At 42.2% G+C, this 13416-nt stretch overlaps 1 protein-coding gene across 1 annotated transcript in view; it reads left to right on the top strand.

The window, feature by feature from the left end:
- LOC310962402 (glycine receptor subunit alpha-3-like) overlaps window positions 1–13416 on the top strand; it is a gene marked incomplete at both ends in the record, with an annotated part of 105170 nt that overhangs the window by 36963 nt on the left and 54791 nt on the right. Inside the window, 2 exons of the mRNA XM_083934866.1 lie at window positions 4468–4598; window positions 9576–9643. Of these exons, the coding sequence (XP_083790992.1) occupies window positions 4468–4598; window positions 9576–9643 (199 nt within the window). The remainder of the gene's footprint in view (window positions 1–4467; window positions 4599–9575; window positions 9644–13416) is intronic.

The raw sequence follows: 13416 nt of genomic DNA, 5'->3' as shown, positions 1-13416 counted from the left end.
GTCAAAAGCAACTGGACCTGGTTATTTGTCTAGGATGACATTTCACTTCTCATCCAAGAGGCTTCATCAGTTCAAAGATATGACACCGAGCCATTGGTTCAGATATGTGCACGACAAATGGTTAAAATCAAATCCAAAGAGGTGCAAACCTTTGCCAGACATATAAACTCTGTAGATAGAAACATTGTGGTCACCAGAGATAAGTCAAGGACAATAGTTTGCCTTTCTTACTGTGACGTCCATATGAAGAATGACAGGAGCCCTCAAATTGGGGTATACAGAAAACCCACTCACAGATCAATATCTACTGTTTGACTCCCACCACCCCCTGTAACACAAGCTTGGAGTTATCAGAGCCCTGCAACACAGAGCTGATAACATACCCACCAGCTCACAGGCCCAAGGGGAAGAACGCAAGCACCTGAGAGGCGCCCTCACAACTTGTGGTTACCCCACCTCTCCTGTTTTTCCCTCTATTAGTCGTTATTGAAAACTATAAACACTGGCAGATGAACACTGATGTCATTGATCATTAATCCTCTTATTGTATAATTGTCCATAACTTTTGTAAATAGGTTTTCAATCAATATGGCACATTGCGATGTAATCCTGCTGGGTCTGGTGATCGTTGGGTACAAACTTAGACTGTACATTGTATTGATAAAGTCTTCAGTTGGTTTGTGGTTATAGGGACTAGGATCTATATTAAAATCCCCACTGATGAACATGACCTTTTAATTAGATGTTGTGAACATTTCTTCCTGTAACACGGTGCTCTATAAATACAGCTTACAATTACGTTCTTCTTTTTTTCCATGCAGAGTTCAACAGTTAAACATTCCAATAAATCTCCGATTGCAATTGTCATTCCTTCTACAACCTTGCAATTAAGATTTTTGTCAAAGTCCACAGCCTTTTCCGGGTTGATCCAAGTTTCTGATATTGAAATTATGTTAAATGGTTGTGCAAATTGACATAAATATTCCTTATTGTTTTGGAAATTTGCATACAGACTTCTATTGTTAAAATGAATGATTTATAACTTCTAAACTGCCTTATTGGTCTTACCATACTGTTCATCTACACTCAACAAAAATATAAACGCAAAACTTTTGTTTTTGCTCCCATTTTTCATGAGATGGACTTAAAGATCTAAAATTCATACCAGATACACAATATTACCATTTCTCACAAACATTGTTCACAAATCTGTCTAAATGTGTGATAGTGAGCACTTCTGCTTTGCTGAGATAATCCATCCCACCTCACAGGTGTGCCACATCCAGATGCTGATCTGACATCATGATTAGGGCACAGGTGTGCCTTAGACTGTCCACAATAAAAGGCCACCCTGAAATGTACAGTACATTTTTTTGCTTTATTGGGGGTCTTGGGACTCAGAATCAGTCAGTATCTGGTGTGACCACCATTTGCCTCATGCAGTGCAACACATCTCCTTTGCATAGAGTTTATCAGATTGTCAATTGTGGCCTGTGGAATATAGGTCCACTCCTCTTCAATGGCTGTGCGAAGTTGCTGGATATTAGTGGGAAATGGTACACACTGTCGTATACGGCGGTCAAGAGCATCCCAAACATGCTCAATGGGTGACATGTCCGGTGAGTATGCTGGCCATGCAAGAACTGGGACATTTTCAGCTTCCAAGAATTGTGTACAGATCCTTGCAACATGGGGCCGTGCATTATCTTGCTGAAACATGAGGTGATGTTCATGGATGTATGGCACAACAATGGGCCTCAGGATCTCATCACGGTATCTCTGTGCATTCAGAATGCCATCAATAAAATGCACCTGTGTTCTTCGTCCATAACAGATGCCTGCCCATACCATAACCCCACCACCACCATGGGCCACTCGATCCACAACATTGACATCAGCAAAGCGCTCACCCACACGACGCCACACACGCTGTCTGCCATCTGCCCTGAACAATGTAAACCGAGATTCATCCGTGAAGAGAACACCTCTCCAACGTGCCAGACGCCATCGAATGTGAGCATTTGCCCACTCAAGTCTGTTAGGGCGACGAGCTGGAGTCAGGTCAAGACCCCGATGAGGACGACGAGCATGCAGTTGAGCTTCCCTGAGACGGTTTCTGACAGTTTGTGCAGAAATTGTTTGGTTATGCAAACCAATTGTTTCAGCAGCTGTCTCAGTGGCTGGTCTCAGACGATCTTGGAGGTGAACCTGCTGGATGTGGAGGTCCTGGCTGGTGTGGTTACACGTGGTCTGCAGTTGTGAGGCCGGTTGGATGTACTGCCATATTCTCTGAAACGCCTTTGGAGACGGCTTATGGTGGAGAAATGAACATAATGCACAAGCAACAGATCTGGTTGACATTCCTGCTGTCAGCATGCCAATTTCACGCTCCCTCAATGCTTGTGGCATCTGTGGCATTTTGCTGTGAGACAAAACTGCACATTTCAGGGTGGCCTTTATTGTGGACAGTCTAAGGCACAGCTGTGCACTAATCATGATGTCAGATCAGCATCTGGATTTGGCACACCTGTGAGGTGGGATGGATTATCTCAGCAAAGCAGAAGTGCTCACTATCACACATTTAGACAGATTTGTGAACAATGTTTGAGAGAAATGGTAATATTGTGTATCTGGAATGAATTTTTAGATCTTTAAGTCCATCTCATGAAAAATGGGAGCAAAAACAAAAGTGTTGCGTTTATATTTTTGTTGAGTGTATGTAATAGCTGCAGTCTTCATTGATGTTTAAGAAGAAGTTATTTTCCAGGTCTATATCTTATTCCATGTCTTGCAAAATGTGCTCCGTTTATTCAATGTTATAGGTACCGGTAAATGTCTCCAGATGTAGATAAATGGTGTCCTTTAAAGTTTGTCATGGTTCAGCAGCAATTCACCTCGGCCACCAGTTCCAGGTTGAATTGCTGCTGCTGCAGCCTGACATTGGTAATCTCGCCCCAGAGAAAGTCAAGGGACGTCTTAATGTTGTCGACTTCCTCCATCGTCTGCTGTTTTTTCGGTGGCCTGGTGACTCTGTCACTGCCGTACCTCTGTCGTCTGCTTCTTCATTGTCTTCATTCGCACATTTCAGCATTTCAATTCAATTCAATTCAATTATTTTATTTATTTTTTATTTAGAGTGCCAATTCATAACAAAGGTTATCTCACAATTTACATATAGAGTAGGTAAAGACCACACTCTATGACTTATTTATGATTTACAGAGATCAAACAATTCCCCCATGAGTCCACAGTAGCGATGAAAACCTTCCCTTTGACAGACAGGAACGTGGAACAACAAACCAAGACACACAGGCAGATCCACAGAGAGACAGACAGACAGACAGACAAACAGCATCCAATATCATTTTAGCACTAAAGTAAATGTAATACCTTTGGAAAAATTAGTAGTCTGATCTTCTCTGCTCTATTAAGACATGGAAGGGAATTCTTTACATCTAGTCAAACTACCACTATATTGCCACATGCAGGAGATAAACTCAAGACAAAGGCATAGCAGGATGCTAACTTACCGTTTTAGATATAAAAAGATTTGCCACCTTGCCATTTTTAACTGCCCTCTCAGTCACTTCATCGTGGCGTCAGGCCTGAGTTGAACTCTGCTCTGCTCGACTTTCTCCTGTCTCTCGACCCCTCCAGCTGTCTTGCTGTTGCTCCTCGTCTCCCAAAGCTCATTGGAAATAAATGAGTTCTGGTCTCTTTGTCTCTTGCTGTCACCACCAGTGAGTGCATGTTTAGAAGAAGTTAAATGAGTATTCAAACTCATGCTAAACATCCTCTTTCTGTTCTTCAGATTTATCCTAGAACTACACTTGGCTGTGCGGATTTGCAGAACAAGTAGTATCTGTTTGGCAGAATGACGCTTGCAATGAGCAGAGCTATTCTGGAAAAGGTTCCTCACTTCCTAAGTTACAAACAGAGGATTTTGTCCATGTTTGTCACTCTGCTTGAGGACAAAATTCTTGTTGTTTATTTGGTTGTCAATCACATGCGACCTGCATGTGATTGACATCCTGCACTGTTCCAGTTCTACCTCGCTGCTCTAAAAAAATAAGTTGCCATTGCAAGCACAGTGCCTCTTCCTCTGTAGGTGACTGTTTTAGATCAGCAAGGAAGAATTGATTTTCGAAAACATTTTATCTGAGTAGAACTACTTTTAAAGTTATTTGTTTAAAATTACTTATCAGATCAATGCATAGACTTGCATACTGACTTTTACCCAGTGCTGCATTTTAGGCACTATCAGAGGCATTTCTGATAGTGGTATGTGTATCAGAACAACTATAATAGGTTCAAAAGATATCTTTTGGCAGGTTTAATCCCTCAGTGTGTTCATAATATCAACATCAAAGCTGTTCCGACTTCACTTCACATGAAAGGAGAATAGCATAAATAAATACACATCCTGCTAAGGTGATATTTGTATGATCTGTTTTCTCTCTCTGACAGTGTGGGTCAGTGTAAGGAGGTGGACAATGCTGCGAGGACACGACAGGTCCCAATGTCTCCCTCTGATTTTCTGGATAAATTGATGGGCAGGACATCTGGATATGATGCCAGGATTAGACCAAACTTTAAAGGTATCTAATTATATGTATGTGTCTGTCTTCATTTTCAACAACTTCAAACCTATAAAAAATACATCAAAATGTATTTGTTGTTTAATATTCTGTGTTATTAATCAATATCTGTAATGCAATGAGTACCTGAAGCTATCAAATAAATGTTGTGGAGTGATATATTACAAATATACAATATTCACCTCTGAAATGTAGTAGTGTAGTAGTAGTAGTGAATTTGTACTCTACTACTTTACTTCAGAATCAAATTAACTTTATTATCTCATGCCGGGAAATTCATTTGGTCAAGTTTTCCATACATCGATCCACAGTAAATAACAAACACAAAAGACAACAGCATAGTCATGATAAAACACATCTGATCTCAGATAAAGCAATTCAATAAAAAAAAACAATGTTTAACACAAAAAAGAATAAAGTCAATAAAAAGTCAACAGCGGACTAAACAGTGCATTTTGAACTGAATGAAACTGCAGGAGTGCAAAAGTGTAGAGTAGTGTTGGCTTTGGGAATGAAAGAGTTCTGCTTAGTGTCTTGAGACCGACTCCTCGGCTCTTGTTGGTTGTTTTTCTTGAGGCACAGTGGAATCTAGCAGATGTTATTAGGAGTAGACAGGGAGAGCTCTGGGAGATAGGGCTACATGACTCTGTTTCAGCTCAGAAGAACACACACTACCTGCTGGTGTTTGACGGCTTCGTCATCCTTCGTCATCCTTCGTCACTGGATTTCTCGTCACTTCAGCTCAGGAAAATATTTGTTTTAACTCTGTTTCACGTTTTAATATTTGGAATCACTCATGCCCAGATTTTATTATATTTATATTTTCAAAACATGGACCGGGGCTACACGGTGGTGTAGTGGTTAGCACTGTCGCCTCACAGCAAGAAGGTCACAGGTTCGCATCCCGACCTCGGCCTTTCTGTGCGGAGTTTGCATGTTCTCCCCGTGTCTGCGTGGGTTTTCTCCGGGTACTCCGGTTTCCTCCCACAAACCAAAGACATGCATGTGTTAGGCTAATTGATGAGTCTGAAATTGCCCGTAGGTGTGAATGGTTGTCTGTCTCTGTTCGTCTCTATGTGCCCTGCGATAGACTGGCGTCCTGTCCAGGGTGTACCCCGCCTTGCGCCCGATGTCAGCTGGGATCGGCTCCAGCACCCCCGCGACCCCGACCCCGGGATAAGCGGTTGAAGATGAATGAATGAATGAATGAATGGACCGAAGCTTTTAACCATCCGGCCAAATACAAAAGTATTCCATTTGTGGACAACTTTATGGCTGTTTTAAACACTATGCACCCAAACCAGGAGGGGTCAAGACTTTTATCCGTCAACATTGACCTAACTGTCCCGTCCTGCACCACCACCACCTCCTGACTCACTGCACACAGGCCCTCTGCACCTCACTCACACTCATCTTCACCCCCGCCTACCTCCACCATACACGCCCCTCCCTCTGTGACCCCGGTGGCAAAGGACAATATCCACACCATCAAAACCATCATTAAACACAGACAAATGAAACCCATCACTGTTTTTACATCTAACTGTGTTTTTGACATTCTACTTGTAAAACATGATGAGCGCACATACAGCACAGACATTAAAATGGCTTTGCTGAATGTGCGCTCTCTGTTGATAATAATCTGGACAGCATTGTTCTTACAGAGACATGGCTTGGCACTGATGTACCTGTTGTTCTGACTGAGGTTTCCCCACCAGAGTTTTATAGAACACTATAAACAAGAATAAAGTTTTTTTAACAGCTTCTCAGCATATCTCATATTTCATATATCTTTGGCCTGTCCATTGGGGCGCCCTCTGTTGTGGACCTGGCTGTACTGGCCTAACTTCTGAAGTGACTGCAAATTTTATCCAGATCTTACAGAGCTTTTGAGTTTTCTTCCGAGTAAAGCCCACAACCTGCCTTTTAGATCTTCTAAAACACTCTACGGATTCTTTCAGGAACAGCTGTTGTATCTGGTGAATTGCTCTCTTCAGACGCGTCTTCCCCACCTCCTTTAAAACGGCGGTGGTGAAGCCCCTTCTGAAGAAGAGTGATTTAGACCCCAAAGTTTTAAATAACTACCGGCCTGTATCCAACTTACCGTTTTTACGTAACATCTTAGAAAAAAAGTTTTTAATCAAGTAAACGATTTTTTAAACTCAAATCATATTTTAGAGACCCATCAGTCTGGTTTAAGGAGGAACCACAGTACAGAGACGGCACTTTTTTAAATGACATCAGGTGTAATTTAGATAATCATAAACTCACAGTCTTGGTACTGCTGGATCTAACTGCCTCCTTCGAAACAGTAGACCATCACATTTTATTAAATAGACTGAGGAACCTGGTCGGCCTCACTGGTACTGTTTTTAACCGGTTCACATCCTACCTTACTGATTGAAGTTTCGATGTAAGTATGGATACTTGTTCCTCAGGAACCCATAAAATAAAGTGTGGGGTTCCCCAAGGGTCAATTTTCCAACTCTTTTGAATCTTTACATGCTTCCCCTTGGGGACGTCATCAGGAGGCACGGCATCAGCTTTCATAGTTATGCTGATGATACGCAACTGTACATCGCTGTGTCTCCGGATGACACAGGGCCAATTGATGCTCCTTTTAACTGCATTGTAGACGTCAAGTCATGGATGGCAGCAAACTTCCTGCAGCTCAACCAGGACAAAACAGAGGTTTTAGTCATTGGTCCTGAAGGCCAGAGAGAGAAACCTTTACCAATGTTACAGGATTTTAAACCCTCAAAATCTGTTAAAAATGTGGGTGGGATTTTTGACTCTGAGCTCTGAGCTTTTATTCCACTCATCAAAAACATAACAAAGATAGGTTTTTACCATCTTAAGAATATAGCCAGAGTCCGCCCTTTTCTCTCTCAGGCCAGCACAGAGGTGCTGATGCATGTTTTTATTTCTTGTCGTTTAAATTATTGTAATTGCTCTCTGGTCTTCCCAAAAAAAACATTTACAACTTACAATTACTACAGAACTCAGCCGCACGCATGCTGACGAGGACCAGAGGGCGGGAGCACATTACACCAGTTTTAAAATCACTGCATTGGCTCCCTGTGTGCTTCAGGATCGATTTTAAGGTTCTTTTGCTAGTTTTTAAATGTCTTAATGGTCTCGGCCCTTCTTATTTATCTGCAATACTTTTACCCTATCGACCCTTGCAGACCCTGAGGTCCTCTGGTGCTGGCCTTTTAACCATACCACAAGTAAGAACCAAAACACATGGGGAGGCGGCATTCAGTTATTATGGCCCCGATTGTGGAACAGCCTGCCGGAGAACCTCAGGGCCGCAGAGAATGTTGATGTTTTTAAAAAGAGGCTCAAGACCCACCTTTGTAATCAGGCTTTTAACTGACCTGCATGATTCTTTCTAATTCCTTTTATGCTTTTTAAATATTTGATTATTTTTAGTTTCTATTCCTTTATCTTATTTTACTGTTTTTATTCCCTCAGTTTTTAGCTTCTATTCCTTTTATCTTATTTTACTGTTTTAGCCCCTCGGTTTTCCAGTGTTTCCTCCAGGGGGCCGACCACACCGGGAGTTGTCTCTGGTCCAGTGATGCAGGTGCTGTCCCGTGGACGGCGCTGGCCCGGTTGTCAGAGAGCTCTACACCTTGGTGTGGAGCCTCCTGTCTGCCTGGGCTGGGGTGGGGGGTCCCTGTGGCGGCGCCCCCTGCAGCCATGGACCATGATTCTTCTCGGTGTGTGCAGCCCCCAAAGGTCGATTCTTCCTCCCTTTAGATCTCGGTGCCCAGCCATGTCTCCTCAGCAACAGCTAGTGTATGTGTGTGGGCAGTGGCGGACTCAGACTCTTTGAAGGGCAGGGGCGAAAAAATTGAAAGGGCACATTTTGCCCAACACTGGCCCCCACCAGCATGCAAAAAGCTATGATGCATCATGTATGATAAAATAGTCCTCACCCTTGATTGCCAGAGAGTAACAACTCTGTGTGCATTCAGCATGGATATTAAGCCCCATCTGAAACCTGAACATTGTAAATGGGGAGTGGCTAAAACTGAAAACGTAAATAAAGAGAATAGATCGTTTTTAACAATGGAAATTAGTATTTTATTGTACTTTATTGTGTGATTGTTGGCAACCATTTGCGTTGTAGTTTACTAATGTAACATAATCTAGCCAAAAGGGTGCATTGGAAAAACAGGGACAGTGCAGATGAGATTACTTTATCGTGTTTCAAACTTGGCATCTAATTGCGCTTTTCCACTACGGGCCATGGTACGGGCATACTCTTAATATTCTTTTTGCTTCGTTATCCAATGCAGATTTCAGGACCACTCGATGTTACAGTTCGTCATAGCGACAGCACATGAAAGCAACGCCTCTTTCGCATTCCCCGTTCGTCAGCTACCAAAGAGAGGAACATCTGCACCTCATTATCTTGCCACAAAATGTTTTTTTCTGTTTGCCATATTCTTGCTCTAAAGGGCACATCATCATAATTTATTGTATGAAGGGGCACCATAGAGGGCACCCAATCATTTTTTTCGTATGTAAAGGGCAGCCAATAAGGCACTTTCTCTCGTATTCACCACTCTAGAGGGCAATTTTTCAAACATGTAGGCATTGTAAGGGCATTAGAAGGGCACTCATTGAGCACGTTATCTGATTTTCTTATTCTAGATCTAGAGAAAGTGAATAACAGGCCGAGGTCACCGTGTACTGGGGACATAGGCCTGATAAGCACATTCTGTTATAACATATATAACATAATGCCACTATTTTTTATGAAAAAGACAAAATCTAAATGATATTCTGTATACTAAATGCTAGGGGGAATTTCCTTTTTTTCCCCTTCAGTCTATTGTATTTAAAGAATAAGGAGCTGGTGCTGTCACTTCACATACTGTCTCCCCAAAGCTCTTGTGTGAGGCTATTTAATGGCAACCATGCAACAGTTGTTAATATTATTTCCATTCTATCTCTCTCTCTCAGGTCCTCCAGTCAACGTTTCATGTAACATTTTCATCAACAGCTTTGGCTCCATTGCTGAAACCACAATGGTAAGTAACAGATCCTAGATTACAACAATTTTCTAAATTTGCATAAAGGCAGACAAACTTTATATAAATGTTTTACATAAACCTAGTTTTAAAATGATGAAACGGCCTTCTTATACAATATTCTAAATGTTACAGCTTCTTAACCATAGACTGTAGAAAAAAATGGACATAGCCTCTCCATCAGGGTCCGTTCTCTCAACTTGATCCAATCGTCCTCACCTATTAGAGTCGGAATCTTGTCAGACTTTGACTCTGCCTCACGTCCATTTGGCTGACGTATACCTCAGCCAAATGTGGAGAAGTGAGGGCCAGCGGCTTTTCAGTGGAGAGACACTAGTCCTGCCAATGGGATATGCATGAAATAATCCACCGTTGAGAAAACATGGTGACTCCCTATCTTTCAGAAATGTCAACAGATCAAAATAATCAAAAGGGATTTTTTAAGTAAATCCCAGTTGTGAGTAATGTCATGGTTGGTGATTACTAAGTGCCTGCTAACTTTGTGTGACAAACAGGAACAAAACTGCTTCTGACCCAAAAAATATTTTCTCTTCTTCCTGCAGTGTTGTTGGGTATAATCAGTGGCCGCTGGTGTAATTTATTTCAGGGGAGCTTTGTCATAAATAAAGCGGAATTTCTCTCAGAAAAAATATAACCTGTGAAGAAGATTGTGTGTCAACATGATAAAGACAGACACAGTTGATATTGTCCCTGTTTGGTTCCATTAATAAACTCAAAGACATCATTTTATGATGATGATTGACACATTTTTGCTACTGAAATGACCATAGCTACATAACTAAACATACTTTGTTTTCTTTCAGATGTTTTATTTTGCAAAGTATTTTATTTTATTATTTTATTGAATTTTCAATGAGGGATCTCCTTTTTTTCAGAGAGGTTCTTTAGGTAATTTGCTCCAGTATTTATCCAGGCTTGATTTGTTCCTTTGATCTGGAAAAGGAGGAAAGGAAAGCTGGGTAGTTCCTGAGCATCACAACAAGCAGTAAGCTGTGAAGTTTTTACAAACCTCTTGGTAAATGATCAATTGTATTAGTTGTTTACCAAGTTTGTCTGACAGTAGAGAACACCGGTCAGCTCCATGTTGTGGCCCTTCCCACCACAGCTCTCATTTTCAGTTGCTGGTCATGTGTGTCAGTCACCCATCAAAAACGATAAAGATAACGCCCCGAGGTCCCATGTATTTGTCTCATTGACTGAGCAAGCTGCATGCGCAACCTGTTAATGAGTTTGTTTGTGGAAGTGATGGGCTCTTCGCATATTGCCGTAAATCTTGCCCGAGCCCCGTACATTTGCAACCATAAAAGTCGGAGATAAGATAAATATTTCAATGAAGTCATTGTTTTTAGTTTATTTTTTGGCAGAAAATGCATTACAAACTACTACCAATCATAGGATGAAAATAATATATGAATAAAATGAATTAATGTAGAGCAGAAGGAGCGGTGCCTTAGCGCCCTCTATGGGCCAGAAGCCAATATGTATACTTTTTTTTTGTTGGGTTGCTGCCTACATAATGGAATAGTGTTTGGCCACTTGGAGAGGTTTTGGAGGAGCTCAGGGATACCAGTGACACCACAGACTCCCTAGTTCCCATTAACGTTGAAACGGTTACCAGTTGATAATGATAATGTACACAGGCATTGAAGTTCGATAGTGAAAGTAGGCTGATACGTTCCATTACTCCATACCACTAAAAAAATTTGCACCGTGAAGCATTTCCGGGTAGAGGAGACAGCAGCTGCCTGCCACAATGAACATAGTACAACAAGAAAACACACTTGATAACATTAGCTTAGCATAAATAGTTCATATTTTTTATGAAATTGCTTCTGAATTCTTCCAGTGTCAGTGTGCACCACAGACCTGTGCCTCACCATCATTGCAGTGATCCTCTCACTGGGTTCACTGTCATTAAATTGCCTGCAAACATCACCAGGCTGCTACAGAATTATCATACAGACCACTACACACATCCGACTGCTTGATTATGAGTTGATATTCTGCTTTTTTATCAAGGAGACGTCCAGTTACCAGCACTTATCAGAGCCTCGATTTAGCTTTGTGGATTATAGCTCTGCATTCAACTCCATCAACCCAATAAAACAGATCAACAAACTGCAAACACTGGGTCTGGGAGCCCTTTTCTGTTACTGGATTAATCACTTTCTCACCAACAGACCCCAGCTCGTCAGGGTTCCCCCATCACTCTCTGCACCGGTGTCCCCCAAGGCGGCCCCATCAGCTTCTACCGCTGCACAATAGAATATATTCTGATTTATTGTTGCACTGTGTCGCACTTCTGCTGCACTTCTGCAGACAAAGAAGACCTGCAGCGGGTTGTGAAGATTGCTGAGAGGATTGTCAGATCCTCCCTCTCCAACTTGAGTGAAATCCGTTCAAGCCGTCTCCTCACACGGGACACAAACATCCTGCAGAACCCCTCACACCCAAGAAACCCCCTCCTCACCACCCTCTCCTTAGGCAGACTGAGAACCCCCAGCACATGTACAAACAGGCTGCAGAACAGCTTTTTCCACAGAACTGTGGACAGGCTGCAGAAATCATAGCACCAGCACCTCCCCCGGACTCAGTGCAATAGTGAACTGCAATAACTGTCATGTTTCATGCCCTTTTCTTATTTTGAGAGTATTTTTATTAAATATTTTAACGATTCATGGGTATGAATGTGTATGTGGTCATGAGTTTAGGGGAAATGTGCTTGGTCTCTTCTCTTCTCTTTTTTTCCGTCTCTTCTCTTGTAATAATGCTACAAGGACTGATGTCCAAATGAAGCTTCATGAAAGATTAGTTGTATTTGTTGAGCCCACTAGACGGAGTTCTTGTTTTTTTTTTTTTTAAAAAGGCTCAATAAGTGCGTTTCCCTAGGGTCAACTACCCTGAATGAGGCTGGTCTGTCTCGCCGAAACGCCCCTAATATGTCGCTCAAGCAGGCGTTTGAGCGGCTGTTTTTTTTACCCTGTGGGAGAGCAAGGCCTTTTTTCTCCCCTGGGCATTATCCGATTGCTGATTGGATGTAGCTCTTAGCGGGATGTGACGTGTGGTCGTACAGACGCCACAACAACACTGTGAAGTAGAGCAGAAACTTTTATCCAGTGGTGTAGAAGAACACAGCACAGAAAATGATCTGTGCACGCACATCTTTGCACGGGCTTGTTAAAATGAGTGCTGCAGCGGCCGGGTTGGATTCTGACCTGTGGACCCTGCTCTCTCTCTCCCTCCCTCCCTCTCTTCTCTCTCTCTCTCTCTCTCTCTCTCTCTCTCACACACACACACACACACACACACACACACATACCGCACTGCAGCGGGTTGAACACCTGTCTGTCAACAAACACTCTCACACCGCCTTGAAAATTTAGGTGGGGTGTTTTCTTTCAAGTTACTCGTACATAAGTTGACGTTGTGAATCATACGGACCACCTTAAATCAAACTATTCTGTATTTCTCACTTTGACAAAGAGCGGTGCGTCACCGTATCACTGATCAGCTGATCACTGGTGATCCAAACCCTTTCAGAGTGATACGTCACTTCCAGAGTCTCTAAACCCCTCTGGGGCCTTTTTTTTGTAATGGAATAACGGCGAGTGAACGGCCATTTGAGAGGACATGGACTGAAACTTTGTGAGCAGTCACATTTTACCCTAATGGAAACACGCCTAGAGAATGGTGATTTAGTGTGTTTTCCACCCTTTGGTGAACAGAGAGCTCCATCTAGTAGACTCAGAAAA

This window comes from Echiichthys vipera, assembly GCF_963691815.1.
Source record: "Echiichthys vipera genome assembly, chromosome: 2".
Classification (NCBI taxonomy): Eukaryota; Metazoa; Chordata; class Actinopteri; order Perciformes; family Trachinidae; genus Echiichthys; species Echiichthys vipera.
The sequence above is the reverse complement of the archived record's forward strand: the minus strand, read 5'-3'. Positions and strand labels throughout refer to the sequence as shown.